Here is a 27,089-nt window from a genome sequence, read left to right as displayed (position 1 = left end):
CTGGACTTCAAGGTAGCCTGAAACTTGTTACTGGGGGCAGGGGCTAAAGACCAAGGCCTTATACATGCAAGGTAAGTGCTCTACTGAGCAGAACTCCTACCCTGAGAATTAGAGTTTCGAATAAAAATTTAAAACCCGTGTCAAAAATTGCCAAAAAATTGATAAGACTACCCAAAGAAAGGTAGAAAATACTCAAATACATTCATATGATGTTCAAACATTGGTGAACATAATAATTTACCACTCAAGAGTAAAGGCAAACAACCAAATGAAAACTGGGCACATCTGTAATCCTAGAACTTGGGAAGCAGGAAGATTAGACATCTAAGGTCATCTTTGGTCCTACTGACCTTCAACGCAGGGAGCCTAGTGTCCCGAGGCCAGCTCTACACCATGCCATGCCCAGCAGTCAGTGGGTCAAGAGGATCATGTGGGCTTTACAGCAAGCTAAGTGGCTTGCAGTCTACCACTGGGAAACATCTCATCTGTCCTGACACCACTCCATAGGTGGCTCACGCAGAGAGCTCTAGAAACCTCACAGGGAGGAAGTCCTCAACCATGTGACTTCCTCTTGGAGCTTGGGTATCAGATATGATACTGATGGTGCAAGAGGTCGGCAGCTCCTCCAGGGAGAAGGCTGTGCATGACTTGTCACAGACTGTTACATTGTTCTGTCTTTTAGCATCCTAACCATACAGTTCACTTTGGAGCTCAGTCTTCACCCAAACCCAAGCCACATGCCTGCCTGGTAAGAGCCCAGTCCCTGCTGGCCTAAGTCAGTGGGAGCAGCAGTGTGGTGGGCTCCACCGTCTCTGGTGGATGATGTCAGTATGACAGAGCTGGCACTCAGCACCAAACCCACTGTGTAGAGTTCATGCAGCTGGCAAGAGCTTGGTTCTCACAAGCAGGCTGAGATCAAGGGCTCCTTCCTCCTGAGATAGCTCTGGCAACAGGGTCCAAGAGCTGCCAGCCTCTGTTGGCATCCACTGGTTTAGATTAGCTCTGTTGGCAGATCTCCCAGCAGGGGGCACCATGTGTCTATGCTGAGCCCAGATGAAGCTGTGCAAAAAAGCAAGTCTCCAGTGGAGCCACAGGTGCCAGGCTTCCTGAGCCAGGGTCCACATGTAGCCTCCAGATGCTGACCAGGTGGCCCTGATCCAGCAGCTGGCCTGAACCTGGCACAACAGCTTCCTCCAAAACTATAGGACACACCTATGATAATGCTCATATCCAGATGGCATCATAGGGTGCCAGAACATACAATGCCACCATCTACACTTGAAACACACACATATCCCAACTACAGTGGGTAAGGGACACAACTGAGGGCGGCTGCTATTGTAATGCACTACGCTGACAGCAAACACCAGACTACTTATTCCACAAGACCACTAGCACCCAGTGTAGACAATCTTAGTGTAGACTAAGTTTCTCCAGCAAGGGCCAGTGGCATTCTATGTGGTCCACCATCATGGAAAGGCAAGCCAGCAGTCTGGGCGGCTTTGGCTGTTCTCAATACTCATGGGTCATAGACCACAGTGTCTCCAGTGACTACTGTCAGGATTACAAAGCCCCAGAGCACTGTCCCTTGTAATTGCTGTGGGCATGAAAAGCCCTTCACATCCCAGCACTGCAGAGACCAGCCCTGACTGTCCCACAGGACCACAGAAAATCTCTAGGGCACTAAAACTGCACATTAGAACCTGACATGGGGGCTGGTGAGATGGCTCAGTGGGTAGGAGCACTGACTGCTCTTCTGAAGGTCCTAAGGTCAATTCCCAGCAACCACATAGTGGTTCACAACCATCTGTAATGAGATCTGATGCCCTCTTCTGTGTGCCTGAAGACAGCTACAGTGTACTTATACTGTACAGTATAAGCGACAGTATAATAATAAATAAATCTTTAAAAAAATTTAAAACGAACAAACAAAAAAAACAGACATGGGCCTCAGACAAAAGGTGATACATTCTTTGCAGCTCAGGCCAAGCTCAGGCTCAGAGTACTCAGGAAAAAATGGAGTCTGGAAAACCATTCCACCCCAGCTTTTGGACTATACTAACATGGGAGAGACTGTATGAATACCCACTATCCAGGGCTCTACTGAACCTCTTGAGGGGGCTTGAGGGAAGAGGGCCAGCAAGGTACCCCAATGTCACAGAAAGGTCTGGGATGGGAAGAACTGGGCCAAGTTACACCATTCAGTTCCCTCACCTGAAGTGAAACTAGCAATGTCTATCTATGCAGGAGACAGGAAGTTAACTAGCTCATGACATCCCACTAAAGACCAGCCCTATGCAACCATCACTCTGCACACTCCATAGCTCTAAAGACCCCTGGGCAGACCCTCCTCATCAGAACAACACTGAAACACAACCTTGCTTCTTCCTCATCTGCGTCTTGGCATGCAGGTCTAGTGAACCAAGGAGAACACTCGCTCAGAAGGCAGGCAGGAAGCTTGGGGACAAGCATGAGGGCCTACCTGATGACACAGTTGCCTCGGTTGGATGCAAAGATGACAATGGGGGCGATGGAGGACTCCAGAGCTCGGTGCAGGTAGGTAAAGCACTCAATATCCAGCATGTGGACCTCATCAACAAAGAGAACTCCAGGGACCAGCTCGGCCACGCCTTGATCAATGTATTTGTTCACCACCTTGTTGATCTCTCCTCGAAGTTTATCTAGATGTGGGATGGCAGGGTCAGCACCAGCAAACAGTTCCCCACTCTGAGCTCGGACCAAACCCACCCCTGCAGCCTGTTTCCCCAACTGTGAGGCCCCAGCAGGCCCTGGCCCCACTCCAGCTTCAGTTACATCATCTGAAACAGGAACAAACACACCTAAAGGCCACAGAACTGGCAGCTTTCCCTAAAGTTGTTTGGCTAACCCCAAGTGGGTTGTGCACAGGAAGGCCAGGACCTCCTTACCAGCCCCACCCTGCCTTACCCAGCACAACCTCCCAACCTGAGGGTCTAGCTCCCACCAGAACTCAAAGTCTAGCAGATTTGGGAGCCTGGGACCACAGGAGTTTTCATATGCAAATCTTCCTGTTTTGTGCTCGGTGAATGACCAGTCTTGTGGCCCATTATAACAATACACAAGACAGGCTTAGGTTAATTAGCCTTCACTCAGGGAGTCTCAATCCTCTCCAGACAGGAAGAGGTTTCAGGCCCTAGAAGATGTCACATGGGCCGCCCGGAGTCACAGCCCAGTCTTGACCAGCAGAAGTTGGGTCTGGTAAGCCCTGCTGGACTCACTACCTCTTCCACCAAATCTACCAGCAAGAATTGCCTGAGAACAAAGAGCAAACTCAGGGTAAAAGATGACTGTGGGTGCAGTTGCTGCTGGGTGCAGCACCCCAGCACCAGGGAGGCTGAGGCAGGAGATGCAGCACTCAAGGTGATCCCAGACTAAACAGTGAACCACTGTGTCATCAGCCACACAAAGCCAGGCAAAAATTCAGACATAGCTCTTGGGCTCTGGAAGAACCATCTCAGCTGCTCCTCTGGCTGAGACCTCCAGGATCACAGAGACTTCATGTTTCATTCACATTTTAAGGTCACCAACTGACAGGTTGCTAGGAAGTGATAATACAGAGGTGGGAAAAGAAGAATATAAAGGCCACACAGGAGCAGAGAGGAGTGGAGGAAGAGGGTGGTACTGCCATGGCTGCAGAGTTTGCTCCACTTCTCAACATCCCTAGGACTCCAACGGTCCCCAGGACCAGAGAGCACACTACTAGCTGTCAAAGTAGAGTACAGATGACAGGGTTTAAGCTGTGATCTCAGAGGTGGGAAGACACATTCCCCCACATACTCTGCTTTAGAGGTGCACACACAGCCACCGAGTTTGGCACCCAGGGTCCTGATCAGGCTCTGGGGACAGGCAGATCACTGGCTCTTACCTGTGATCTCTGTCTTTTTTGGCTTCATCAACTGGCCCATCATAGACAGAATATCTTGCCCACCCTAGGAAAGAGAAAACTCAGTCAGCCAGAGAAGACTGAATGACCATGCTGTCTAAGGAGGCTACCAAACCTAATTCCCCAGCTTTCTATTGGTCTCCAGTATCAACTCACTTGTAGATGCCAATATAAGTTCCCTGGAAAGCATAAACATATTTTCATGTATGTATGTATATACATATGTACTTTTTTTTTGAGACAGAGTTTTTCTGTGTAGCCCTGGTTGTCCTGGAACTTGCTCTGTAGACCAGGCAACCTTGAACTCAAAGATCCACCTGCCTCTACCTCCTTACTGCTGGGATTAAGGCGTGTGGCATCATGCCCAGCTTCTTTGATATACTTCTAAACACAGAGGAACTTTCACAGGCTCCAGACCTCTAGGAATCAAACAAACTCTTTCCATTGGGAGTGGAGTGAACAGTGTGACCTCTTCTCCCACCATATCTTCTAAAATTCGTTACTCCTGGATTACCCTCAAAGGAAAGGACCAAAGCTATGATTCAAAGCTTTGGCTGTCTGTGGCATCTTCCTGGAAGGCCCCTCCTTCTAGGAAGCTGCTCTGCTGATGTTCTGTCCTCCACACAACTGCTTATGTGCTCCCTACCCCACACTCAGCCTAACGCAGAGGCTTTTCAGGTTAGTCTGGAGACAGACATCTACCTCCTGAAGGCACTTGCTGGTCTAAGATGTCAACAATTCTCTACTGCTACTGCAGAGGTGGCCTAGGGAAGATGAAGACAAGTGCAGCCTGAAAGGCCACCAGTGGGGAACATATATGTACTTTGGTTCTCTGAATCATGTTCCTTAGAACTGTGGTTACAGGGTGACATCCTTTCCTACAGTTATCAGTCAAAGTAAGTAGCTACTGTCCCTCCAGAGTGCAGACTTGGGTCCAGCTCAAAGCTAAAGGTGACGAGGCTCTGCTAAGTGGAGAGAGGTCACAGTTGTGCTAGGCTTTCAGAAACCCTGTGAGGGTTCACACAGCACTCATACCCTCCTGTCAGTAATACCCAGAGCATCTAGGCACGAGTCACTGCTGGAGAGAAGCCAGGGCGGGAGGCTTGGCTGGGAGAAGAAATAGCCCAGGAAAGCATCTGTGACTGGTGCACTAGAATGGGAACAAAGGAGTCCTGCATCGCTCATGCCCATGTTAATTGCTGAACATCACAGAGAGAAAGGGAGCGCCTGCCTCCAAAGTGGCAGCAAGACCTTGCCGATTCATCCCCAGAGCTCCCAGGCAGACAAAAGGCGAGTGTGCTGCCTGAGTGCGCCTCCCACAGCAGCATAGCAGTACCTGAGGCCGTGCATTGGCCACATCCAGATCATGCAAGGTCACATCTTGTATGATTTCCTTCTTCTTGTGCACATCTCCCTTTGGCAAAGGGACATACTCTTCCGCTTCAAGGTCAAACTCTGTGGCATAGGTGTCACACCTGCCTTGCCTCTGTAGACAGAGAGACATGAATGCTGTGTGGGTTTTCACTGCCCAGTCCTCAAACGGCAGAGAGCTCAGTGAGACGAAGGGTTGGTTCCCAACTGCAGCCTAAGGACAACAGCGTCCCTGACTATCCATCCCCCAGTGTGCCCGACCCCAGTGTGCCCACTACTCTCTGCCAAGAGAAGGAAGCTATCGGCGGGTTCCAGATACCCGATACCTTCTCCAGAGTCCCCCCAACTCCCAACTGTACGCAGTTCCCGATAAAGGGCGAATCCAGCAGATTAACTGGAGACAGAGGGAGCTGCTCAGACTCTTTTGTAGGTGGGTGATTTACTGCTTGATATCAAGTATTATGCTCATCCATTAAACAGTGAGCAACACTGTACAGGACACTGGGAATCAGATACGGAAAGAATGCCAGCTAATGCCGCATTCCTTCCCACATGCATATATCTTGGGAAGAAAATACCAGAGAGATAAAGGAAGATTAAATACACTGCACATTTCAATTTGAAAATGACTAAAGTTGTTTTGGTCTCTCACCCTGTTCTCCCCCTCCAAACAGGTCTTAGTATTTCTAACAGACTGTCTGTTTTCATGATGAGAAGGTTAAAGTAGGAAGATAAGGAAAAGAAACTTTATAATGCGCAGAGGGACAACTCTGCCCTTCCCATGGCATGGCCCAGGCAGTGCCCACCTCCTCCAGCGCCTGGGTCTTCTTGTGGCTCACAAATCAAGCCTAGTGCTTTGTCCCAAGAAGGACATTACCTTAACAGCTCCACTGTTGGCTTCAATGTAAATCACATCTCCAGCCTCTACTCGCTCTTTCTGCAAACTTTCAAAAATACTGGGGTCCAGCTGAAAAGAAAACAAGGGTAACTCAGAGAACTGCAAGGCAGTTGACTTTCTTCTAGCACGCTACGAAGTGCCTCTCTATAGGATATCCAGAGAGCTAACAACTGCATAGAGCATCCACCAGTGGGGAGAACGTCAGATAAGTAGTCCAGGAGAGGAGGAGGGCAAGTGAGTCCACAAGCCAGCCACAGGGTACCAGGATATCTCTAGCCTTCCTTAGCTTCAAAGGCCATAAAGGAGAGGAGACATGGCTCCTAAGGGTGGCTCTGGCTGCCTTTACATGGATGATGCTGTCCACAGAACCAACAGCCCTATTGTCCCTCTCTGTTCAACTGTCCTATGCTCCTCTCCTGCCGTCTAGCAGCTAGGAACGTTTCTATCATAAGACTTGCCAGTACCTGCTTACCAGGCTGGTTATAACAGGCTCATGATTCTAGAGCCTTGTTTCCTCATCTCCTAAAGAGCACTGAGACACAATCACAGATGCATAAAATTAAATATGAGACACAAGCTAGGACTCTCCTGGGCTCTGAGTCAAATGCCAGTGCTCAGGGCCTGCCTGTGGGCACAGGCAGACTGGCAAGCACAGGCCTGCTGCTTCCCTGGGCTCCCCGGACCCATGCCCATGGCTACTGACATTCTAGAACAGTACTTTCTAGATACATCTCTCAAGGCTAAACTTCAAACAGAGCTGTTACATATGTGGTTGTAGTGGGGGAAACTGGAGCTCTATTCTAAATAAAATTAGAGTTAAAACCCAGCACCAGGTAGAAATCAATAGGAAAGCATACACTATGGCTCCATTTCTGTGAAATGTCCCCAACTAGTAGACCTACAGAGACAGTATATAGTTTAGTGGCTGTCCAGGCTAAGGGTGGGGCTGGGAGGCACCATCAGTAGCTTGAGGTTTCTTCTGGAGGTGATGGAAACATTCTAAATTTAGACTGTGGTGATGGTTGTGTGACTGTATACTTAAATCCTTATGATGCATACTTAAAAGCAATGAACTATATTTTAAATTTGACCTCAATGGAGCCCTGGAACACTTAACCACCTCAGCTGCAAAGCCAGGCATCTACCTTGCTGCTGGGTGGAGAGAAGCTGCCAGCCAGGCACTGCGTAGCAGGACAATGAGCACCAAGTGTGCAAGGTGGGCCTGGGAGAAGACTAAGCACACACTCACACTCCTTGAACAAACTGAGACACGCCCTTCACACTAGACCACCCACCGTGTGTTTCTGGTTCTTCTGGACAATATCTACATTTGCTCCAAGTATCAAGATATAGACATGTTTGCTACTTTTTTTTTTAAACTTTCCCCTTATTCTCCTCAATAAACTGTCAGATGGCTTTATGGTCAGGTCAAATTTAAGTTGCAGGTTTTTAAATATAAGATACACTTAAGAATATACTGTGTGTGCGTGTGTGTGTCTTCCTCCAAAGTGTCTTTATGCTGTTTGTGATCACTAAAAGGTAATGCCTCCCACTAGGAGACCCCTCAGTACAGAACACAGTCTGAGCATTGGCAGAGAGACATCTGCCGAGGCAAGCTCCTGGGATGGGATGAAGAACCCCGTTAGGAAAAAGAGAAATGGCTCTTTGAAGAAGTGACATTTTTATGCTCTCCATAAAACAGTGACCAAGAAACAACCTCACAGAATCACAGAACCAGAAACATCAGAGTGGAGTAAAGACAGAAATTACCCAGTTGATCTAGCAGCTTCGATGAAAAGCTGAGTCCTGAGAGCCCAAATGACTTGTTGGGTTTTACAGCAAGCTGCAAGGCAGGCAGCATAATGGGCGAGAGCAGAGCTGACCTGCCATGTGCCCTGGGTGGGCTAATGCAGGCTCCTCTGGCCTCTATGAGCAGCTGCTCATTTACCTCTAAGACAGGGAGCTTTGGTATGTGTACACACATGAACTGACAGTCTGGGAAGCATCTGCTGATGCTGTCAGCATAGGCCCAACACACCCTGGGAGGCATTTACCAGTCATGTTAATAACTAATGCAGAGCTATGACAAATATAAGTTTTACCCCTAGTACTCCGTGAGATCATCAATTAGCACTCCCAGTTAACAAACAAGCAGCTGCTCAGAGACCATGCCACTTCATGTACGATTCTCTTTAACTTTAAAGTTGATTCCAAGCATCCTGCCTGTGTCCTAAAGGATGATAGAACGATTCTCAGGAGTCAGACACAAAGTCCCACTCAGTACACTGCAACCTTTGAGCTTCAACCATGGAAGCCTATCAGGGGCTGCTGTGAGATTCTGAGGCCCAGGAGCTGCCTGCTCTACAAGTCTGACAGAGCACTCTAGGCACTGCATCTGTGACCTAACACCCTACAATGACCTGCGCAGCTCCACAGCCACAGTGCCCAGAACCCAGAACACTTTTCCCAGAGCCACACAGCACTGGGCAGTTAAGGTAAGAGCTCCACATACTTACCTTCAGCTGTTTGGTTCCCTTGGCAGTCTTGAGCCCTATGATTACATGGCTGATAGTTTTGCCATATCCACCCATGGGGTTCTCTGTCTCACAGGGAGTGAGCTCTGTCACCTCTCCTTCATAAACCTCCTTAGTCTCCTTTATCCGCAGCCCTGAAAGAGATGGCAAATGGACCATGAGAGGTAGAACCATGTCTTAGACACCACCTTTCATTTCTCTCACACACCTACATCCTAAAACTCCTAGTCATAAACATCTATGATAAACCAACCTTAATAAGCGGAGGGAGGATATCACTGTGGACAGAAAAACAGTAGAGCCACAAATGCAAACTGGAGGTGCTGCAGAGAGCAGGAGAGAGATCTGACTGCTCAACCTTAAGAACTGGTTTTTGGCTGGGCTGTAGTGGCGCATGCCTTTAATCCCAGCACTTGGGAGGCAGAGGCAGGCAGATTTCTGAGTTCAAGGTCACCTGGTCTACAGAGTGAGTTCCAGGACAGCCAAGGCTACACAGAGAAACTCTGACGTGAAAAAGCCAAAAAAAAAAAAAAAAAAAAATTGTTTTTTTTGTTTTAATTATGTGTGTGCATGTTTGTTTGTGGGAAGATATGCATGTGACTGCAGGTACCTGCACAGGCCAGAAAAGGGCAGTGGGTGCCCTGGCATTGGGTTTGCCTGGAACAGGCAGCTGTGAGTCACCCTGCATGAATACAGGGAACTAAACTCAGGTCTTCTGCAAGAGTAGCACAAGACTGAGCCACTCCCATGGTCCTTGATTTCAACCTAAAAAATTTTTTTTTAAAACACTTATTTTGTTTGGGCACACATGTGTGTATGTGTGGAGGTCAGAGGACAAGTTGCCTGTCATTTCTCCCTTTCCACCAAGTGGATTCTGGGAGTTGACTGAAGGTAATTAGGCCTGTACTTTTAACCACTGAACTATCCTAACTGCCCTTGAATGTTGGATCTCTGGAACTCAAATGGTGAAAGGAAAGGATGATGACCATACATACACCATGGTGTGTGCATATGCTAACACATTCTCAAGTATATGCATTTATTTATTTTTCACTTTATGTGTATATTGGTATTCTGCCTGTTTGTACATGTGTTGTCAGGGTGTCAGATTCCCTGGGACTGGAGTTACAGACAGTTGTGAGCTGTTATATGGGTGCTGGGAATTGAACCTGAGTCCTCTGGAAGAGTAGTCAGTGCTCTTAACTGCTAAGCCATCTCTCCAGGCCTGATCTTAAACTCTTAATCCTCTGGAATCCACTTCCCCAGTCCTGGAATTATACATATATGCTGTCACATCCAGCCCTGAATTTAACTTGTAACAATGTTAACAGAATGTCATATAGGGAAGATTCAGCTGCCTGCTGGAACCTCACTGGAAAGGAATGAGGAGGCACATGTGACACACGCATGCACGCACCAGAAGCCTGATCTACAATTTGCTTCAAAATAACCTTAAAATAATCTTGAAGGGGACTAATGAAGCCTTACGCCATTCCAACTGTGTGCTGAAGCTGGTGACGCCACACTTGATGACTTTTATACACTTTCCATGGTTAAGTTAAAAAGAAAACCAAACACTACTCCCAACCTCCACCAGAATGCTAACAGCAGAAAGGCATGTGATACCAAGAATTCAGGTCTGAAAAGCTACACTAAGGTCTATGTTCTGCTGGTGGGGATGTAAATAGCATGGCATGATCTGCTACAGCCTACCATCCTTAAGTGCATGGCCAGAAGCATGGGGACAGGCATAACTAAGTGGCACAGGCAATAACAATCACTGTGGCATCACTTACAACTGCCAAGCAGTCTGACAACAGTGGGAGAGAAAATGAAGTTATGGTACGCTCACACAGGCTCCTAGCAGTTACATGCAACAGTACAGATGAATCTTAAACAGAGAACACACTGGGAAAGGCGGCATTAGGGCAGAAGAAAATAAATGTGAAGTCCAAAAGCAGGCGTGACTTCTCCACAGTGTGAGAAATCGAGACCATCCCTCACGTGGAAAGGGACAAGGACTGAGAACAGGGATGTTTTTCTGCACACTAAGTCAGTTTAGAAGGTAAAGTATAAGCAAGCACCACTGTGGGACCTGGTGAGGGAGCTGCAGACATCGCTGAGAATACTGCTCAGCTCTTCTGCTGGCTCTGTGGTCATGGTTCTCACCTCCATGCCCATTTAAGGGACACTGCCATCTCAAAACCCATCTGTGCCCACACCATCCACTCCAAATATATAATAAGCTCTGCAGAAGACTCTAAAGTTAGGCTCAGCAGAGCCACAGTGGAGAGAGTAAACAATGCCCATTCTTCTTAAGGGAGTGGGGATGATGGCTGCTCCTGATTGAAGGATGCCAATTCCTGGCAGTCAGCTACCTGTCTGATATGGAAATCTCACAAGGCCACACCGGCAGGGTGTGAACGCTCTCTATCACCTTTGAATCTCAAATGTGGCCATTACCTTATCATGGGCTCAGGCCAGCTTTCTCCCAGAAACCTAATCAGGACAGACACTCCAATAGTCCAGTCCACCATCCACCTGATAGCCTACAAATGGGGGCATTGGAACAGCCCCAAGCAAGGGCCACACTGCTGCTTTAGTTACCCAATTCTCAGCTCCTGAGTACTGGGAACAGAGTGCAGCGGAGGACTGTGACAACCCAGGAACTGTCCTTTTCAGTGAGCTTACAACAAATCTTACATATCCCCTAAGAGCAGCACCCTTGACTGCAACCCAAAATTCCTGCAGGAGGGGCAGAGGCCGCCCATCGTTCACTGGTGCCTCTATTTGTTAGCCGCTGCTCTGTGCTGACAAGCAGGCAGGGGTGTGGATGACAGACAATGAGACCTGCTGTTTGCTACCAGAAAGGCCGAGCGGTGCTATCTCTGGCAGAAATGACACAAATGACGGGTTTCATCTGCTGGCTCAGGTTTCTGAACCCCTGACAGGGACCTTCATCACATCAAGGAAATAGCACAGACTCGTGGCTTTTCATTTCTGGTCAGTATACAGTTTCCCTCCCAACCCCCTCTGCCAACCTCACCAGAATTCAAAGGCACAGGGCAGGGGGATGAGCAGGCCTCCTTTCTGAAGACAGTCAATGGCCTGCCCTTTCATGATATTCAAGGATGGAGAAACTTTTCTTTACCTTGTTCCCATCAACAGATAGGCAACCGCTGCCCCCCCCCCCGCATCCCCACCCCCACCCCTCAGAAACTCCAAACCACGGCCAGGTGCTAAGGTAATTCACCTGTATTTTTCAGGGTTCATCCAAATGTACACTCCTACCTGATGCTCTTTTTTTTTTTCAAACTTTGTCAATGTCAGCAAAATATTTTAAAATCAATTTTTAAAATTTAAAACTATCCATATATTTAAAGCAAATGTAATAACTTGTGATTTAAATAATTAGTGAGTTAAAGAGAACTATAGGGAGCTGGGTGTGGCAAAGGCCTGCAATCCAGCACTAGGAAAATGGAAGCAGGAGGATTGAGGTCAAGGCCAGGGAGGCTACAAAGTGAGGCCCTGTCTCAAATGCCAATAGAAAGAAGGGAGAGGGAGGAGACGAGGGAGGAAAGGAAAAGAGGAGGGAGGGAAGGAAGACAGCAGCAGCAGTACATCACAGAGAAAGGAAAGAGAAAGTAACTCGCCCAACTTTAACAACTGAAGTGTGATGGGTAGGATGTCTGAGGCCACAGCTGCTTGCCAGGCTGGGGTAAGTTAGGACCCCTCTTAAGCTCAGCAACTGTGGCAACACAGTGAGACCCCATCTTAAAAATTAAAGGGAGCAAGGAAGAGACATGGGAAAGGGCACAAAGAAGGGAAGGAAAACACAAACAAAAAGAACAAAAACTAGCCGGGCAGTGGTGGCGTACCCCTTTATCCCAGCACTTGGGAGGCAGAGGCAGGCGGATTTCTGAATTCAAGGCCAGCCTGGTCTACAGAGTGAGTTCCAGGACAGCCAGGGCTATACAAAGAAACCCTGTCTCCAAAAACCCAACCAAAAAAAGAAAAAAAAAAGAACAAAAACTACTTCTCAGCAAGATTTCCAGCCCTGGAGAGCCCGTGAGCCACCTCTGCTGCTGTTCAGACCATCATGAAGCCCACTGAACACATTGCCCCAACAACACTGGCTGAGCTGACAAAGGAGCACATGGAGGCGAAGCGAGTCAGCACAGCACACAGCATGGCTCCTGCTGAGATCAAGAGGCGGACCAACCAGGTCAGGGTTTCTCTGTGTAGCCCTGGCTGTCCTGGAACTCACTCTGTAGAGCAGGCTGGCCTCGAACTCAGAAATCCACCTACCTGCCTCTGCCTCCCAAGTGCTGGGATTAAATGTGTGCGCCACCACTGCCAACCAAATGATACAGTCTTAGCTATCATTCACCAAGCAGGAAGCAGATGGGAGAGCCATGGTACTGGAACATATATGGGCCAAGGGGCACTGGCATGAGCTCCATTTCACAGCTCACTCAAGTTCTCACTGTTCTGCTTACAGAAGGGAGCAGCACATTTCCAGTAAGAAATATTCTGCAGGTTTTTGAAAGGCTTATTTTGCTTATGTGTCTCTGTGTCTCCTCACACAGCGGAGGTGTCCTGAGCCACAAGAGGGCCTTGGATGCCCCAGAACTGGATGACTGGTGGATGTGGGTGAGTTCTAGGAACCAAATTCAGGTCCTCTACAAGGACAGCAAGGACAGCAAGGTTCCTAACCACTGAGCTGCCTTCTCCAGCAGTTCTGTAGCTTTTAAAACTGTAAACCAATGCCTCTGACTTAAAGCGGGAGTCACCCAGGTGATGGATGTGGCCTAGTACCCCTCAAAAGACCTAAAAATGAACTTTCTCAGAGTGCAAACAGGAACACAGCAAGATGAGGCAGCATCACATAGCTTTCGTTAAAAAGCTTTGATCTTCCTCGAGGCCATCTGCTTCTCTCATGAACCAGCCACTACCTGCCAGGTCTGGGGCCGCAAAGACTCATACCCCTTCTGTATCCCCACCAACTGTGAACACCTCCACACCCTCATATTTCCTATCATCTCAAACACAAGCACAGCAGAGCTCAGAGACATCATCTGCCCCCATCTTTGTACCCATAACCAACCCTTCTATAAACCCCAAGATCCAACTGTACCATAAACTTCTCCTGAATCTAGTCACCACCCCACCCCTCTAGCACCACCTCCTGCTCAGACCCCAGTGGGTCTCCCTCTGCCATGCTCCATGAGCAGAACTGCAGAGCTGGACTAGAGCCCACAGGCATCTTACACTTAACTGTTTGGCTTAACTCAGGGTAAAGCCCTGACCCTGGCCCATAGCAGCAGACTATCTCCTTTCCTACCTACCTCTAGTAGTCCAGTACATTTCCTTAATACTTCTTTTACACACACACACACACACACACACACACACACACACACACACAAAATAAAATCTTACAAAGAAAAAAAAAGGAATTACTTCTGGGGAGGGCTTAGGTAAAGAGGTTTCTATGCTAGCAGCAACCTGAATTGAATCCTACGAAGATAAAGATATGTAAAGAATAAGAGAAAACCAACTCCATAAAGTTGTTCTAACCTCCATTTGCATGCCACAGCATGTATGCCTACACATACATCATGTACACTCCCCCAGTAATAATATTAAATACCTTTTTTTAAAAGAAAAGAGTACTTTTAGCCATACACCTTCAATCCCAGAACTCAAGACTTCAAGGTCAGCCTGGCCTACAAAGTAAGTTGCAGGATAGTCAGGACCTACAAAGAAACCCTGTCTTGGGGAGGTTGGGGGGGGGGTACTTTTCTGGGAGATAGGGAGGTGGCTCAGTGGGATAGAGAACTGAGTCTGGACTCAAGCACCCATGTTAAAAACTGTGCTTGGTGGGATAAGCACTGAGAGGGTGGGGCAAAGAAAGAAAGATGGCTGAGATTTAAAGGCCAGCAACCTAGTTCTGGGTTCAGTGAACCTGTCTGAAGAGTATGGGGCAGAGGACAAAGCAGGACACAGCACCCTCCTCTGGCCTCTGAACACAGACACTTGTATATATACCTCACAGAGTTTGGCAACCTGGTACAGGTGTCTCTGTCTGCAACCTGCTCTCAGCAGATGTGCAGAGGGGCACACCTGAGCATGCTCTCTCCAACCTGTTTCTAAACACCAAAACCTGAAAATCAACCTAAATATCTACCTTCACAAATGGGCCACCCACACAGTTAGAGCCCACGTTTCCATAGCTTCATAGAAACTGAGGACACACCTAGCACTAGACCAACAGACACTGGGCTTAAAGATCACTCTGGCAGTCCTATGGATGAGAGTTAACTCAGGGAGGCCATTCTCTCCCACAGCCAATCTCCAAGCCCAGGCTGCAAACAGCCGGCAGACCTGCGCTCCAATCAGCTCTGCCACTTAGTAGTCGTGACACTAGCCAAGTTAATTAACTTTCTAAGACTTGTTTCCCCAAATGCCAATGCAAACAGAGAAGCTTGGCTAGGGGAATGAACAGCCTGGCACTGTAATGGCAGCGTAGGCTCTAAGTGGCTGGCATCACAAGTCTTAAAGCTTAGCCAGACCCCAGTGTTCTTGCTTTGAAAGGCTACAACTTCTTTAGCCTACCACTAAGGACCAGATGCTAAGGCAGTTCACATAATGAGTGGCTTGAGTCAAAACCTATTTAATGGGCCATGTGGTGGTGGCACACGTCTTTTATTTCAAGAAGCAAGCAGGCAGATGTGAGTTCCAAGAAAGCAAGGGCTACATACAAAAAAACTATTGAATGGACAGTCACTCTCAAAAACTAGACACAGCCAGGCAGTGGTGGCACACGCCTTTAGTCTCAGCACTTGGGAGGCAGAGACAGGTGGATTTCTGAGTTGGGAGGCCAGCCTGGTCTACAGAGTGAATTCCAGGACAGCCAGGGCTGCACAGAGAAACCCTGCCTCAAAAAACAAAATTTTAAAAAAGCTAGACACAGGCACTAAAAAAGCCTGATGCACATGTATACATGTATTGAAAGAGATTTCTTTAGTCAGTGTGATAGTACATCCCAGCCCTTGGGAGGCAGAGGGGCAGAGATGCGCAGAGGCAGAGGCAGAGGCAGGTGGATCTCTGTGAATTTGGGCCCAGCCTGGTCTACACAACAAGCTTCAGGCCAACCAAGACTACATAGTGAGATCCTGTCTCAAAGATCACTATATAGCTACAGCTTTCCCTGAGGAGGCTGCTGTTAGATCAAACCTGGAGCTCTGCCTATGAAACCACACCCTACCTCTAAGCTACCCTCTGATCCTGACTTACATCTACTCTTACCATGTGAAGAAGCCAAAGGCCAGGGCTGGAGAGATGGCTCAGCGCTTAAGAGCACTGACAGCTCTTCTGAAGGTCCTGAGTTCAAATCCCACCACACGGTGTCTAGTAACCATCCATAATGAGAGCTGATGCCCTCTTCTGGAGTGTCTGAGACAGCTACAGTGTACTTACATATAATAAATGAATAAATAAAGATTTATTTAATCTTTAAAAAAAAAAAAGAAGAAGCCAAGGGCCATAACTGGTTCCACGTATGCTCTAGTGCTAAAGCATTTTGGTCAGAACATTGAGGTCTTGTCATTAACTTGCAAACACAGTGACAATGTTAAAAGAGAAACAGCTACAAGCTGTCACACAGCATCTTCACAGCCAAGCTGCAAGGCACCTGGAGAAGAAAGCCACTCCCCACACTCACCACCCACCGACGGCTGCCCTCCCCACACTCACCACCCACCGACGGCTGCCCTCCCCACACTCACCAATGGCCCTGCGGAAGTTCTCCATCAGCACCTCTGTCTTCTTAATCTCAGTTGAGTACACTTCACTACCCACCATCGGGCAGAAAGGGACTTTACTGCCCAGTTCCTGAGCAATAGCAAGGGCCAAGGCTGTCTGCGGAGGACAAGGAGGAGAAAACATTTGCTTTAGAGACGTGGGTTACTAAGAGAGCATCTGCCAGGAACAGTACTGTCCCATCTCCACCTTCACAGGCACATTTCAGGGTCTGAGGGTCTCTGTGCACACTCTCTGCAGAACACACCCAGCCTGGACCACCACCATGCTTCGGAGCTATTCCCCAGTAAAGGCCTGACTGCAAGTACTTCCCACGAACCTCAATCTAAGCAATTCCACTGTCTTCCCCACTCTACCAAGGAGGGAACAAAGACGGGTTAATAACAGTGCCACAACCTAGAAACAGGCATGCTTGGACTGAAGTGGGTCTCAGAACAGGTTCTCAGCAGAAACAGCACCACCCTCCTGACTGTTCCCTCTCAACCTCAGACAGCACCCAGCCTGTCTCCTCAGGCCACAGTGAGGCCCGACACAATGCCTTCTGCTTTCGACAGTCAAAAAGAACTACCACAAACACCAACCTATATGCTAGTAGAAATCAGCACTTAAGGAAGGCGTCAACTTAATGTTCATTTTATAAGAGAACGAAACCTTAGGCAGACTTTTGTGACACACTAGCATGCTCTGTGAGATACAAATGGCTGCTGGTAACCCAGCTACAGCAGGCAGAGGTTAAGCAAGGCCATACCCAGGAGAGAGCTGTGGAAAATACGAAAGGTGAAAGGCAAACACCGAGAGCAACTGAGAGCACTCACAGATGCCACAGCCTCTGAAGCTAATGCCCTGACTGGAGAGAACTCTGAAGCATCATCGTAAATGGTCTGCCAGGGGTGCTCTTCCTACTTTCAGTCCCTTGGTGACAGTTTCAGGACAGTAGAATCTGGCAGCAAGTGAACATACAGTGAAGTGCATAAAGAAGTAGCCTGTGAGACAGAAACTGGACAGTAGTGCTAACTCTGCAGCTGTTCGGAGTGACAGCCCTGGAGAGCTGGTCAGTCACATGAAAGACTAACGCACTAGGCTAGATCTCACGTAGCAAAAAAGCTGCCCACAAACTGGTTCTACGTGCTTCTCATCAGCCAACAGCAGCAGGGACCTCCCTACCACAGCCGCCTCAGCCCCAGAGCATCTGGGAACACAGCTGCCCTGCCGCAGCCCAAGCACACCTGAGTCTGTGAGCCCAGAGCAGACAACAGTAACACTGATATTCTAGGAGCAAGGATGTCTGGGCTGAGACAGGGTAGAGAGGACTGCATTCTGACAGGAGACATGGGTGGGGGCTAGGGGCCAGCTTGCCCACCTCCTACCCTAATTCTGCCTCTTTCCTAGTCACTCTGCCTCTTCTAAGTAGTTCCACAGACCTCAATTCTCCATCCTTGGCCTCGATGTCCAAGACTGCCCTTCACCAGCCCCTTTCCCTCCAGTCTAATTCACAAGTGGCCACCACTATGCTTGGCATGATTAGACAGGGAACACTCAAGGGGAGTGCTCCCACTTCCAGTTTCCTCTTGGTGAAGGGCCCTAGAAGGAAAGCCCAGAAGGTGCCTGCCCAGTCCTCCTGTCCACCACTGTAAGTAACTATGTCACAGACCTCTAATAGGCCAACAACTTCATGTTCTCGTTTGCTTTGGTTTGAGGTTTTGCTTTGCTGTTTGTTTTGATGGTTTCTTTTTATTTTTTGACAGGTAGAGTATGGTAGCAAATTACCATCTAGCTGGCCCAGTACTCACTTCCTAGCTCAGGCTGGCCTGGTACTCTTGCCTCCACAGCCTGAGTGCAGAGACTGCAGGCGTGTACCTTTGTGCCCAGGTCCTGCTTTGTACTTTATAGATTAACAAACTGAAACACAGGTTACTCAAGGCCAGACAGCCAAGATGCAAGCACTGCCCAGAGCTCCTATTTTCCATTGTGTGAGCACACCATGTGACTGCCATGAAGCTGCTCCTGAAAGAAGGCTGGGCAGGTTTACTTCAATCTCATCTGAAGGGTGGCTTTGTAGGGTTCAAGCACTCGTCCCACTGTCAGCAGCATGAGGTCTTCAGGAAAGGAGCTGCACCAGCACAGTAAAGGTGCGCCGCCTCTCCACAAAGGGTAGCAGCCTCATCTGCAGGCACACGAGCAATCTCTCCTCAGACGACACGTCTTCACACTTATCAAATCAGAAAAGCTTACAAAGTAAGGCCAAGGACTGAGTTCTTCACATTTCCTCAGAGAAAATTGTCCCAGTATCACACAGGAATAAAAGATTTACATGAGAGCCACATGGAACCAACTCCACAAAAAACTCAGGAGTCCACAAAGCACCCAGACATATAAGGACCCTGGACAACTTCTGCCATGAATGAAAGTCTACAGAGTGCGGGCAGTGGTGGCGCATGCCTTTAATACCAGCACTTGGGAGGCAGAGGCAGGCGGATTTCTGAGTTCAAGGCCAGCCTGGTCTACAGAGTGAGTTCCAGGACAGCCAGGGTTATACAGAGAAACCCTGTCTCAAAAAAACCAAAAAAAAAAAAAAGAAAGAAAAGAAAGTCTGCAGAATCTAGCTCCTGACAACACACAACGTTAAAATAGAAACTCATGAATAGAAACAGGACCACAGAAAGGCAAAAAAGATGAGCCACCAGGGAACCTACCTGAGGTACAAGGCATGAACCCACTGGGGTTCTGTCCTAGCTCCAAGTGAGTTCAAGTCCCTGGCATACGCATGCACACACACTAATTGTGCTAGACCCCATAGTCCAGAAACCTACAGAGCAGGGTTCCTCACTAACCTCTCAGGAAGCCCACAGTCTGAGGAAATGCAAAAAGCCTCTTAGATTTGCCATACCCAACCAACTCCACAAGCAAAAAAAAAAAGGATGGGAGGGGCAATTTTCCTAAATAAGGCACAGAGTGTCTCCCATCCTAAGATAGATTTTGAAGGGGAAAAACAAAACAAAACAAAGAATGATAAGTTTTGGAAATAGAGGCAAGAGTCAGAGAGGCACCATAGGACAGCCACAAAGACTTCAACAAAGCAACTGCTCTGGATATTTCAAAAATGTCAGTGTTGCTGGGAGGTGGTGGTGCACACTTTTTGTTTTGTTTTGTTTTGTTTTTTCCAGACATGGTTTCTCTGTATAGCCCTGGCTGTCCTGGAACTCACTCTGTAGATCAGGCTGGCCTCGAACTCAGAAATCCGCCCGCCTCTGCCTCCCAAGTGCTGGGATTAAAGGAATGCGCCACCACTGCCCGGCTCCACCTTTTTTGTAATGTGTACACATGTGTCTATGAGTACACTACATGTATTCACATATCCACAGAGACCAAAGAGGGCATCCAAACCCTGGAGTTAGGGTTTCAGACACTTTGTAACGTACCCACTGTGAGTGCTGGAACCAAACTCCGTTCTCTAGAAGTGCCCTAAAAGTCATCTCCACCTTAATTTCTGAGATAGGATCTCAGATGCAAATTCTGATTCAAGCAGACAGGCTAGTCCTCTTGTTCCTGCCTCCTCAGCACTAGGACCTGAGGTAAATGCTGCCTTCAGACCCTCATGCACGTGTACCTGGAGAGATGGCTCAGTGGTTAAGAGCACTGACTGCTCTTCCAGAGGTATTGAGTTCAAGTCCCAGTAATCACATGGTGGCTTACAACCATCTGTAATCTGAGGACAGTGACAGGGTACCCACATACATTAAAAAAAAAAAAAAAAAAGCTGAGCAGTGGTGGCACATTCCTTTAATTCCAGCACTTGGGAGGCAGAGGCAGGCAGATTTCTGAGTTCGAGGCCAGCCTGGTCTACAGAGTGAGTTCCAGGACAGCCAGGGCTACACAGAGAAACCCTGTCTCAAAAACAAAAAGAAAAACAACAACAAAAAAAAAGACAAGCATGTTTCCTACTGCCCCATCTCCATGGCTGGCTGTTTGTCATTTAAAAATCAAAAGAAAACAAACATCAACTTTGTTATTTTTGAAGGCATACTCATACTCCAAGGCACACGCCTGTAATCCCAGCTACTTGAGAAGCTAAGACAAGAGAACAATGCCAGCCTGAGCTACAGGAGTTTCTTACCACTGGGCACAAGTCAGTGAGACCCTTTCTCAGAAGAGTAGCTCAGCGTTAGAGCTCTTGCCTGACGTGCACAAAGTCCTGGGGTCAACACCCAGCACTGCAAAAGCAAAACACATCAGTTAAGCTCGAACATGAACCCCCCATGCAGTGGACAGGGCTCCCCACACCTCCCTTGAAAGGTATGCTCCTGAAACCATTCTCTTCCTAGCCCTGCTTCTAATTCTTTTCAGTTAACTTTTTGTTGTTGTTGTTGTTTTTGTTTTTTCGAGACAGGGTTTCTCTGTGTATCCCTGGCTGTCCTGGAACTGACTCTGTAGACCAGGCTGGCCTCGAACTCAGAAATCCACCTGCCTCTGCCTCCCAAGTGCTGGGATTAAAGGTGTGCACCACCACCACCGCCCGGCTTCAGTTAATTATTTTTAATTTATAAAAACTGAAAGAAATGATAACATAAACTTCATAATAGCAAGAGTCAGGCTAGAGGTAAGATGAAGATGCTGCAGTGAATAGCAGGGAGCCCCATTTTCAAATGGCTTTAGCAAATGTCAAAAAAAAAAAAAGAGAGAGAGAGAATCATCTTCCCAGCTATAAGGCATGGACAAGCCCACAACACGGGTCTGTCAGTCCTACTCCTCCCACTTCTCAACTTCAGTCCAATGGACAGTGCAGGACAGGACAGTGCCTTACTGCAGTTAAAGTCCCTGGAAGATATTCAGCATCATGTCTGGCTGTTAGTACCGAGGATGCCAAATGTAGACTGAAATTCCACATTCTAACCTCAACAAAGAAAATGGGCAAAGGCCAGAGCTGAGGATGTTCCAGAACAGAGCAGAGACAACATACTGATTGATGTTTAAGAAAGCAATTCAGTCAGGCGGTGGTGGCGCACGCCTTTAATCCCAGCACTTGGGAGGCAGAGATGGGCGGATTTCTGAGTTCGAGGCCAGCCTAGTCTACAGAGTCAGTTCCAGGACAGCCAAGGCTATACAGAGAAACTCTGTCTCAGAAAAAAAAAAAAAAAAAAAAAAAAAAAAAAAAAAAAAAAAGAAAGAAAAAGAAAGCACAATTCACATCAAGACAGAAAAAAAAATTTACCTTGTCAAGTTATAATGAAGTGCTAAAGCAAAGACATCTCCCAAGCACCCAGAAGGAAAAGGAAACACTCCTACCAAAGTCCTAAACAAACCAACAGGGCAGAGACACCGACAGAGGACTGTACCGGGCAGAAGCATTCTCAACGCAAGGACAAGGCTAGGCCTGGCAGTTCATGCCTGTAGTCCCAGCTCTGAGGATGAGGCAGGAGGATTTCCAACCAACAGTGGAGACATGCATTTTATCTTCATGTCTGAGGCTTGGCCTACATGAGGCCTTGTCTTAAACAACTACTACCACCAAACAAGGAGAACAGGACCCTTTTCACTAACAAACCTATAAAAAGGAACTTCCAGCCAATGCACTTAAGGAAAGAGGGAAGGCAGGGGGTAAGATATAAGACATGATAAGCAGGTGGCCCATGCCATGGACACAGTCCTTCCCTCTTCAGTAAGACCCCTGTGTAAGACAGTCCTGCAGGTGGCACATCTTTAATCCCAGCACTCATGAAGCAGGAGGTGGATCTCTGTGTTCAGAAGCAGCCTGGTCTGTATATTGAGTTCTAGGAGAGCCAGGGATACACACCATCTATTCAACAGTTATGATTTCAGAGTAAGAATTAGTTACTCACTGACTTAAGAACTGTGGGAGGTAAGGTGTGAGAAGAATGCAAGAGCCTATTTTTAACACACACGAGCCCAGGCGCCCGGTCTCTGTGGTCCCTGTGAGGAACAACTGAGGTTCAGACTAGGTACTCTCATGACTCTGGTGAGTATCTCACCAGTTAGGCATGGTGACTGTTACCTATAATCCTGGCACTTGAGGTAACATCAGGATGAGCAGCAGTTCAAGGGCAGCCTGGCTACACAAAAAAGAAAGAAAAGAAAAGAAATGGGGGCAGAGGGTGCCTCAGTAGGTAAAGGCACTTGCCACACAAGCATGGCAACTGGAGTTTGATTTCCAAACACCACAACGGAAGGAGAGAACCAACTCCTGAAAGATGTCCTCTGACCTCCTCACATGCACTGTGGTACATATGTGCATATGTGTGCACAAGCACGGATGCACGTGAGCAAGCACATACTCACACGGAGTGCATAATCTCCAACACTGTGTCCCCTGCCTAGAAAGCCCTTTCCTGCCTTGCAAGGCCAGTCCTCCTACATCTTTTAAAGGGCAAGCAGCAAGCATCAGCCCCTCCAGCTTTCCTAGCCACTGTGCTGCCCCCTGATCAACTCCAGCTGCATTTAGGACTGGTCAGGACCCCTCAGTCAGCACTCAGCAGAATGCCTTGGTTACTGCCATGACTCCTGGTTTCTCACCTGCAGACTCTGAGCCCCATGAAGATAAAAAAGCACGTCACTTCTCTGTCCCTTACCATACTTCACAGGACACAATGATAGGCAGAACAAGCAGTCTCAAAAAGATATCACTGGTTATTTTTTGAGACTCAGGTCAACAGAAAGGTTATTTCCTAACAAAGCAAAGGAGACTTGAAAGAAACAATAGAAACATTCTCGAGACAATGAGGCCCTCCAAGGACTTTACTCTCTGCTCTGGAGGTAGGCCAGGGTAATTTTAATTTTAGACCATAGATTTTATATGCTAAATTGTATTATTGTACATTGGTTTTAAAAATATTCATTTAACCAGTCTAGCTAGACAGAGACTAGTTAAGACATGAATTCAATTGGGCTTAAACATCAATGTCATTCTCTTGGGTAGCTTAAGAAAGGGAGAAAATGAATGAATACCTTGCCAGTTCCAGGAGGCCCTGCCAACAAGACAGCTCTTCCAGCCATTTTCTTGCTTTTGATTAATTCTACTATGACGCCACATGCCTGCACAAAACAAAAAGAAACAATCAGTCAATCTTACAAAGCTTCATGGTGGAACCAGCTCAGGGCTTGGTCCACACAGCTCGCACGTTCTTTTGACATGATACAGCTGTGATACCATTGCTGTGGAGTGAGCGGTGGAGGTGAGGCAGCAAAGCCATGTGCTCCAGCTCACACCATATGACTGCTGCCATGAAAAGAGAAGGGTAAGGAGACACTGAGTAGCTATGGAGAGCTGGTGGGGGTGGGTGAGGAGCTTTCTCTCACATTGTATGTAACATTTGAAGCCCTGGGCAGAAATCTACATTTCAGGGAAAAATGGCAAACTCAAAATAACCAAAGCAGAAGTTTGTATGTCTAAGGGACAAAGTGCTGCAGCAGCCAAAGTATAGTGAACAGAATGGAAAAGGGAGGCTGAGGCAGGCGGGGCAGCACAGACCTAGTACTTAACAAAGGCAGCAGGGCTGTGCGTTCCAGGCCAGTCTGGCTACAGCAACGTTATCTAAACAAAACAGGGATGCTATGAATCCATCCATTAAAAGAATTGGAAAGGGCTGGTGAGATGGCTCAGTGGGTGAAAAGCCTCAGTGTAAACCTGAGGACCCAAGTTCAATCCCTGGATCCAACAGTGGAAGGAAAGAAACCTCTCACCTCTACCAAAGCACCATGGCAGTCATATGACTGCACTACATTTGCACACGTTCTGTCAAGTAGGAAAAGAAACAAAGAAATATCAGCTAAGGAAGCCAGGTGTAGTGGTCCACGCCTTTAATCTTAGCACCCAGGAGGCAGAGGCAGGCAGATCCCTGTGAACTCCAGGCCAACCTGATCTATAGAGTCCCAGGACAGCCAGAGCTACAGAGTGAGACCCTGTCATGGAAACAAACAAACAAAAATAAGCTAACATTAAAAGAATAAGAAGGGTAACCAACTGGGTACCAGGGAGGCTGCTGGTGTGATCAGTCATCCAAGAACCCGGGGCAGAGGCAGGTCTAGAGCGGACTCAGAAGTCACATCCACTCCAGTTTATATCCTGGCCCTTTCACTTGAAGTGAGGGGCCCCAGACTTATTGTACCTACCACCCCTATGAATCACTATTATTCATCTGAATCCAAGTGTTTAGAACAACTGTACACACAAGAAAGGGCTTAAGGGTAAAGTGTGTTGATGTCTGCATTTACAGTAGACATACACGAACAGACACACACCATAAGGCATCACTGTAAAATGTTAACTATAGAATGTAGGCACACTGGGACTCACTGTGCAAACATGTCCATGCAGTTTGTATGTCTAGAAAGCATCAGACCAAAGTGAGGTTTATTAGACAGTAAGAAACAACAGACTCAGAGCTGCCTGGCATTAAACTACTGTTACCTGCTTGCAAGAAAAGATGCAAGTGAGCTAGGGTCAAACATTTCCCTTCTGGATAGATGATGCTCTTTGCTGGCACTATCTGTGTGCAAGAGGCTGAGAAAGCAGTCCTCAACGCATGTAAAAAGCAAGGTTTTGTAGACTCTGAGCCGGCAGGCTGAGGAAATGGGAAAAGTACTCATCTCGGTGGAGTGGGGTGGGGTGGGGTGGGGGGAGGAATTACTGCTGAACTGTCAGGTGGTTAAGCGGCCTGGCCCACCTTTAACTCCTTCCTGTGCAAACAGAACCGATCGAAAGACCTGGCAAGACTTTAAGAAAACTGAACTGGAAAAGGCTAGAGTCCCTGGATGGGGAATAGGTCAAACTGTTCCTCCTCGCCGCTCCACTTAACAGATCAGCTCCCAGGCCCAAAGAACCCCTATCAGCTCTGAAAACTTAGTCAATTCTCTACTTAACCCCACATTCTTCCACTGTGTTTCCGGTGAGGCCTAATCTGCGTGCCGTGACCCGCAAAGGATGCAACCTTTGCTCACTAGTGTGATCCTCACTTCTCAGACAGATCTTAGTGGGTCCTGGTCCCGCCGCCCACGCCTCGCGCACATGCCCCACGCCCACCTCTCTCGCGTTCTCCTGGCCCACGAGCCCGGAAGCCGCCTGCTTGGCCAAGCCGCTCTCGTCCAGCCCCAGCCCCTTCACGTGGCTGTGGGAGGCAATGCGCTGCGTCTTCGTGGTGCTCTTCACCTCCTCAATCTTCATTTTGCCGAGTGTCCAGTGACTCGACCTGCGTGAAGGGGTAGGAACTACGGCACGCCAGGCGCCCGGGTTACCACGCGGCCGTTACTAGGCCGCTCTCCCGGACCCGCCCTCATTAGTATGCCATTGGTGGAAGCGAGAAGACTTCACTTTCCATTGGCTAAAAGCTACGCTGGTCGGCGGCTGCTGAGTTTCACCCACCAACTTCCGTTTGTGTCACAGGGTAAGTTCCCCCAGGGCAGGCATTTCCTACCCTGGCCAGGTTTGACTGGGAACTGCCAAATACTTAAGCACTATTAATGTGAATGGCAGGTTTTTAATTATAAATGCCTCTTTTAAATGCTTATTTTTTCTTTAGAATAATATGTTTGTGCCAGGGTGAGTTAACTCCGTCACTGTCAAATCTTAGGTCTCTCCCAGGTGTTTGGATGTCCTGAGAGGACTACCAACAAAGCAGCTAACCAAACTTCTCCCTTGCCCACCAAATTATTTAGGCACCCCAAGAATGCCCTGAGGAAGCTGCTTAGCCAACCACTGTTCCCATTTTTTTTTTTTTTCCAGAATACACTAGATCTTGAAGGCACTATTCCAGCCAAAACTTCTCAAATACTTCATGCCATAATTTTGGTCATCACATGCCAATAAACTTTAAAGAAAAAAGAAGGAATGCCGGGCGGTAGTGGCGCACGCCTTTAATCCCAGCACTTGGGAGGCAGAGGCAGGCAGATTTCTGAGTTCAAGGCCAGCCTGAGTGAGTTCCAGGACAGCCAGGGCTATACAGAAAACCCTGTCTCGAAAAACCAAAAAAGAAAAAGAAAAAAAAAGAAAAAAGAAAAAGGAAAAAAGGAAGGAAGGAAAAGATGTGTTTATGTAGCCTTGCCTGGCCTAGAACTCAAGGACCCCCACCTGTCTCTGCCTCCTGAGTTGCTGGGATTAAAGGTGCTGCCACTATACTCTGATCAGCCATTTCACCAGTCTGGAATGGATGCATTTCTCCAGGTAGCCGAACAAAACTGCCTGTGATTGGTGACAATATGGTCTTTTGCCGGGCAGTGGTGGCTCTCGCCTTTAATCCCAGCACTTGGGAGGCAGAGGCAGGCAGATTTCTGAGTTCGAGGCTAACCTGGTCTACAGAGTGAGTGCCAGGACAGCCACAGCTATACAGAGAAACCCTGTCTCGAAAAAACAAAAACTAAAAAAAAATTTTAAAATTAAAAAAAAAAGTATACATATATATATATATATATATATATATATATATATATATATATATGGTCCTTTGTCTTAGTCAGGGTTTCTATTCCTGTACAAACATCATGACCAAGAAGCAAGTTGGGGAGGAAAGGGTTTATTCAGCTTACATTTCCA

General features: G+C 47.7%; 1 protein-coding gene across 1 annotated transcript in view; it reads right to left on the bottom strand.

Annotated features, from left to right (window-relative positions):
• The window catches only part of Ruvbl1 (RuvB like AAA ATPase 1), a 34,272-nt gene extending 8,434 nt beyond the window's left edge, over positions 1-25,838 (bottom strand). Inside the window, exons 1-8 of the mRNA XM_031382500.1 lie at positions 25,584-25,838; positions 23,510-23,596; positions 16,516-16,648; positions 8,708-8,859; positions 6,171-6,260; positions 5,259-5,408; positions 3,905-3,968; positions 2,483-2,681 (exon numbers count right to left, since the gene is read on the bottom strand). Of these exons, the coding sequence (XP_031238360.1) occupies positions 2,483-2,681; positions 3,905-3,968; positions 5,259-5,408; positions 6,171-6,260; positions 8,708-8,859; positions 16,516-16,648; positions 23,510-23,596; positions 25,584-25,724 (1,016 nt within the window). The 5' untranslated portion in view covers positions 25,725-25,838. The remainder of the gene's footprint in view (positions 1-2,482; positions 2,682-3,904; positions 3,969-5,258; positions 5,409-6,170; positions 6,261-8,707; positions 8,860-16,515; positions 16,649-23,509; positions 23,597-25,583) is intronic.
• Between the last annotated feature and the right edge of the window lie 1,251 nt (positions 25,839-27,089).

Source organism: Mastomys coucha, unplaced genomic scaffold (assembly GCF_008632895.1).
Source record: "Mastomys coucha isolate ucsf_1 unplaced genomic scaffold, UCSF_Mcou_1 pScaffold20, whole genome shotgun sequence".
NCBI lineage: Eukaryota > Metazoa > Chordata > Mammalia > Rodentia > Muridae > Mastomys > Mastomys coucha.
Note: the sequence above shows the minus strand (reverse complement) of the source record. Positions and strands in the feature narration are given on the sequence as shown.